Below are 6,164 nucleotides of genomic sequence, written 5' to 3'. Positions count from 1 at the left end.
CCCCCCCTTTCCCCTGCAGCTCCCCGTCTTACTCGGGTTTCCATCCTCATCCAGGTCATCCATGTCCTCCGCCTGAGTGATCCAGTCCATGTATCCGCACAGATCCTCCTCCATCTGCTGCTTCTCCCGCAGTTTCTGGAAATCTCCCCGAGCTTTGGCCTTCTCCCTTTCTTTACTGAACTCTCTGCAGCAGAGACAGACATCACAATCAGACCTCTTTGACCCGGAATGATCTCAGTGGTTTTAAAACGGCCACTAACCCGCTCAGGACTCCCAGAACAAGGTTGAGGACAAAGAAGGAACCGAAGATCACCAGACTGACGAAGTAGACCCATGGCAGCTCGAAGCCGATGGCGTCGTTCATCTGCAGACAGTGAAGAGTGAGAGCCCGATGAGAGCCGTAATGTGGGAGCACTGGCCCTGCGGCCGCTCACCCAGTACAGGACGTCCGTCCAGCCCTCCATGGTGATGCACTGGAACACCGTCAGCATGGCGAAGAAAAAGTTGTCAAAGTTGGTGATTCCTCCGTTGGGGCCGTCCCAGCCTCCTCTGCACTCTGACCCATTTATGATGCACTGGCGGCCGTGACCGGCAAACGCACACGGCACCGGTTCATCCTCCACGTAGTTATCTGCAGACAGGAGCACGAGAACCTGCGGTAACCTGCTGCGGTTTGGTTGCTTTTTGAGTTCTCTTGAACCCGTACTGGATCTGTCTGTGTGATGTTTGTGCTTTGGTCAGGACCTGTTCGGGTGTAGTAACACGTCCTGTGCATGCGGCCAATGAAGAGCTCCAGGCCGATGATGGCGTAGATGATGATGACAAAGAGGACCAGCAGGGCGATGTGAAGCAGAGGAACCATGGCCTTCATGATGGAGTTCAGCACGATCTGCAGACCTGACAAACACACCCAGATGAACACGTCTTCAACACTTCAGTTACTCATGAGAACACCCTTCAGTCACTCACTGGGGACTCCAGAAACCAGCCTGAGGGGCCGAAGGACTCTGAAAGCTCTTAGAGCTTTGACGTCAAGACCTCCTGGCTTTCCAGGCATGTGATGAGTGGTGGCCTGCTCACCAGTCGACTTATGAGTCATGGTCTCCAAAACCACACTGAACAACCTGGAAATAAAAGAAAGGAGAGATCCTTTAGGTTTCAACTCAGCTGTGCACAAAGAACCAAAGAAAAAACTGAAAGCTTGTTGCAGAAGTACGCTGTCTTGGTATGGAAACACAACCTACAAAAACAAATCAAGCATCAAGTATCAAGAACAAAGTTAAAACTAAATCTGACATGGACAAAAATCACCATCAACCACAAAACATCTGTTTTCATCCATGTACCTGACAGAAATATTGAAATAAATGCTCAGAGCAGATCCATCAACCAGCAGTGTTAGTCCCAGATAAACTAAACACCACAAACACATTTCAAAGCTCAACAAAAAAACACGATGATTTAATTTTATCTTAGCCACCTAGATGACCCCACTGTTCTGCTGGCTCCTCATGCTCAGGCTTCTAATCTGAAACTCAACAAACTCCAAAAACCCAGCATCCCACAAACAGCCCCCAGAACTGTTGCTCGGCAACCAACTTCATCATCACAACGGTCATCCGCTCGAGGATATGTGGTCATGTCAGCAGCGAGGTCACACAGCAACACAAGGACCAACATTTGTTCCCGCTGCCCGCACCAGACCTGCGAGCCAACGCCACGCCAGGAGGCAGCAGGTTGGCTCACCCCACAATGACGATGACAAAGTCCAGCAGGTTCCAGCCGTTGCGGATGTAAGAGCTGGGGTGCATGACCAGACCATAGGCCAGGATCTTCAGAAAGGTCTCCACGGTGAAGATGATGAGGAACACGTACTCCACTTGTTCCTGGAAAACATGCAGCTGGGTGTTAGAGTCTTCTGTGGGGACGTTTTCCATGTTTAGGTTCTGACCTGAGATGTTTCATACATTCTATTTTTAGCCTCATTTTGACAGGAGTGCCTTTTTCTGGTCGGTGCTGACCAGAAATGGTTTTGGTTTCAGTGGTTCTGTTCTGAGCTGTCAGTCACTCCAGGTTCATGTTATTAATGATCCACAACTGTTTTCGTTTCTGCTAATGCTCCTCAGCCTATGTAAGTCTGTCTGCTTTTCTGGTCATCATGACTCTTAAGGTTTTTAAAAGTTGACGTTTCTGCCGTCAAACCTTTTCTCCTGCATTTTGGTTCCTTCACCGCAGGATTTCCTTTACCGACCCAAACGCAGAAGACAGCAGATTTTCACTCTTAAAACATTTCCTTCATTCTGTTTGAGGATTTTGTAGAAGATCAAGTCTTCCCTTCTGTAGATAGTGAGACACACGATGACGGCTGGCTCAAAACCTCAGGGCTCCAGAGCAAGGACTCGTCTAATGAGCGCATTGCTCCAGCAGAGTCAGCGATGTGGAGCGTGAAGGAGCCATTACTCCTCCAGGAAGTGACTGATGGAACAGTGTGAGCAAATAAAGGTGGAGAGACCCTTCTACAAGGAGAGAGAGAGAGAATGCTCCAGTACAGGGGTGTCAAACTCGATCACACAACGGGCCAAAATCCAAAACACACCGGAAATCGTCGGCCGAACAGGATAAACATTTATTCAACACTCTAAAACTACATTTATATAACTTTAAAAACGTAACTTTTTTACATAATTATGAACTAGATATATATAGCATTGCCAGTGATTATGCTAGTGTAAATGCTGTAAGCTGAATTTGGCCACTGAAGATGCTGAAATTGATAGCTAAAAACACTGAAAGTGAAGGCTAAAGTCACTGACGCTAATAGCGGAAAACGCTAAAGCTGATAGACAGCTAAAATGTTAGCTAAATAAAGCTCAAATTAGCATAACAAAAAACTTACGTTAGCCAAAACTGCTAGCATGGAGCTGAAAAAATGCTAAACTTCAAAATAGCCTAAAAACCAGAAAAAAGTCGAAATTAGCCAAAACAGCTAGCATGTAAATATTAGCCTAACTCCAAAACAGCCTAAAAAACTTTTTAAAGAGCCTAAATTAGCTAAAAAAAGCTAGCATGTAGCTGAAAAATTAGCTAGACTTCAAAATAGCCTAAAAACTAGAAAATAGCTAAAACAGCTAGTGTTTAAATATTAGCCTGACTTCAAAACATTTAAAAAAAAAATTAAAAGTCCGAAATGGCAAAACAGGTAGCATGTAGCTGAAATATTAGCTAAACTCCAAAATTGCCAAAAAAATCTTAGTAAATGCCAAAACAATTCAAAAAGCTAGCAGAATGCCCATTTTTAAAACCGTAACTTTTTAATGTAATTATGAATAATAAAATTATTCCAGAATAAATCAACTTAAACCTTAAATAACTTTCAATATTTTACTAATAAAAACATATTTTGCCAAAATATACAATTTAAAAGATAACATCGGGCCATTAATAACAACAAAACTAAATGATCTGGAGGGCCGGATAGAATTATATAAATCTTGTCTTTGACTCGTGCTCTAGCAGAAACTCTACAGAGCTGCCCTGAATCCTCTGAAACTCTGTCGGAGCTGTGCTCCCAGGGCTCACCAGGTCGTGGTTTGTAGAGTTGGAGTCATCCTCGGGAAATGGTTTTGAAACTCCCAGGGCAACACAGTTAGCAAAGATGGCTAACAGGATAAAGATGTCAAAAGGTCTGAGGCAAATGTTGAGGAAGAACAAATCTTTAACAAGTCCACACAGACGTTCTCCTCCTCAGAGAGACCAGGAACCCTGATCCCAAACTTCAAAATAAAAGCAACTTCCAGATTTCATCCTCTCACTCACCCACCAATTCATTTATCCAAACATCTATGAACTTCCTCCATTTGACCTCATTCTAAGGATGTTTCACAGTCAATTATCTTCAAAAAGCAAAGATGGGGTGAGGAAACTTGCAAAGGATTCTGGGTTCTATCCAGCAAGATTCAGATGTTCTTAACAGAACCAGAAACAAAGTGCTGTAACACAAATTAAAGACAGGGATATCCAGCACTGATATGATCAGATCCTCAAAGATACGGCGCTCTACAGTTTAGTGGGCGGAGAAACAAAGATTCCCTTGGAGGATAAAGGATACTTCCACTCCACGATTGACAGCGCCGCTCGTCTGATGGGATTGTTCAGCTTCAGACAGTAAAGCGCTCGTGGAGCGCGCTGGACTTGATTATTGCCTTGTGCCTGAAAGAGAAAGTAAGGATGTTCAATTCCAGATATATCTAGAAGAGTCATCTCACCTGTGTCCTAATGAGTATTGTAGCCTATGTCCTAATTAGTCATCTCACCTGTCTTAATACGTTTTATCACCTGTGTCCTAATGAGTATTGTAGCCTATGTCTTAATGAATCGTCTCACCTGAGCCTAAATTAGTCATCTCACCTATGTCTTAATAAGTTTTATCACCATGAGTCCTGATGAGTATTATAACCTGTGTCCAAATGAGTCGTCTCACCTGTGTCTCAATGAATTGTCTCACTTGAGCCCAAATTAGTCATCTCACCTATCTCTTAATAAGTTTTATCACCTGTGTCCTAATGAGTATTGTAGCCTATGTCTTAGTGAGTCGTCTCACCTGTGTCTTAATAAGTCATCTCACCTGTGTCTTAATGAGTCGTCTCACCTGTTTTCATGAGTCGTCTCACTTGTGTCTTAATGAGTCGTCTCACCTGTGTCTTAATGAGTCGTCTCACCTGTGCTTTAATGAATTTTCTCACCTGTGTTCTAATGAGTCGTCTCACCTGTTTTCATGAGTCGTCTCACTTGTGTCCTAATGAGTCGTCTCACCTGTGTCCTAATGAGTCGTCACCTCAGTTGTCTCACCTGCTTTCCAACACTTCCGACATTTTACCTGTTTCTTGGAATGCTGTCCCCGTCTTCTCTGAGTTGCGGTTGAACTGGTGGTTGAATGAAGCGTATCGGTTCTTGTCATCCTCACTCCCCCTTCATTTCCTCCGTCCAGTTCTTCATCCCACTCCAGATCTCTCTCTCCTCCTTCGTTGTCCACCTCTTCCCCCTGGTCTCCTCCTTCTTCCTCTTCTTCCCCCTCCCCCCCATCATTCTCCCCGTCCACAGCATTGGTGTAGCCATTGCAACCACCCCCTGACAACAGAGAGGCAAAGAACACAGGTTCACTGCTGTTACACTTTTATAGGACTTTGTCTCTTCAACTGTAGAATTTTCTTCTAAGTCTTGGGACAGAATGATAAAACACGGGAGAGTCAGAAATTTGGAAGAATTTGTGATCTTAGGGACATGAAAGAATCAACAAAAGGAAAAGAGAAAAGAAACGGTACCACAGGAGGACAAAAGAAGAAGATGAAAGAGAAGAAGCAGGACAAATAAACAATATGAAGGAAGGACAGAAAACGTGGGGGACAAAAGGACAGAAGAATGAATAAGATGGAAGGGCAAAAGGACAGGTGAAGGACAGATAAAGGACAGGTGAAGGACAGATAAAGGACAGGTGAAGGACAGGACAAAGGAGGACAGAAGTACACTTGGACAGAAAGACAATACCAGACAGAGTCAAATAAGGATGACAGAGGAACACAAAGGTGGGAGGGAAGCAGGAATTTGGTGTGTTGACCGCTGACACAGTTTCAGGTCTCCGGTGCTGCCCTGAAGGTCACACAGGAGAACAAGGCAAGGAGAGCAGTGAGAGCGAGCTGGGAGGGGGCGGGGGGGCTGTAGTGAACAGCTGTGACCTAGATCTGCATGTGTGAGTGATGTCAGCCGTGCTTTATGCGTTCAAACCTGAACGCTCTGCACGCATGTGCACGCTTTAGCATCCCGCTTGTGAGGACCTTCAGTGGCAGACGAGCAACTCACAAGAACCCTGATTGAACCAAACTTCAACATTCCCAGAGAATTCATCCCGAATGAAAGGAAGTGGAAACGGAACCGCTCCCTACGGCTTTTGTCAAATCATCGCTTGTGTTTCATGTTTCCCAAAATGCTTCAGTGCCACTTCCACTTGTTCTCTTGCAGATGAGGCATGAAAATGCATTCGGAGATTTCTCATCATCTTTTCTATAAAGTGAGTTTGACGGATGGATGGATGGATGGATGGACGGATGGATGGATGGATGGATGGATGGATGGATGGATGGATGATGGACGGATGGATGGATGGATGG

The 6,164-nt window shown here is 44.8% G+C and overlaps 1 protein-coding gene across 1 annotated transcript in view; it reads right to left on the bottom strand.

The window, feature by feature from the left end:
• Positions 1-6,164, bottom strand: part of cacna1fb (calcium channel, voltage-dependent, L type, alpha 1F subunit) — a 45,064-nt gene that overhangs the window by 25,165 nt on the left and 13,735 nt on the right. The window contains exons 2-10 of the mRNA XM_024292119.2: positions 4,877-5,127; positions 4,109-4,209; positions 3,580-3,685; positions 1,747-1,886; positions 970-1,124; positions 745-897; positions 435-631; positions 261-364; positions 33-184 (exon numbers count right to left, since the gene is read on the bottom strand). Of these exons, the coding sequence (XP_024147887.1) occupies positions 33-184; positions 261-364; positions 435-631; positions 745-897; positions 970-1,124; positions 1,747-1,886; positions 3,580-3,685; positions 4,109-4,209; positions 4,877-5,127 (1,359 nt within the window). The remainder of the gene's footprint in view (positions 1-32; positions 185-260; positions 365-434; positions 632-744; positions 898-969; positions 1,125-1,746; positions 1,887-3,579; positions 3,686-4,108; positions 4,210-4,876; positions 5,128-6,164) is intronic.

Source organism: Oryzias melastigma, linkage group LG7, assembly GCF_002922805.2.
Source record: "Oryzias melastigma strain HK-1 linkage group LG7, ASM292280v2, whole genome shotgun sequence".
NCBI classification, from domain to species: Eukaryota; Metazoa; Chordata; class Actinopteri; order Beloniformes; family Adrianichthyidae; genus Oryzias; species Oryzias melastigma.
Note: the sequence above shows the minus strand (reverse complement) of the source record. Positions and strands in the feature narration are given on the sequence as shown.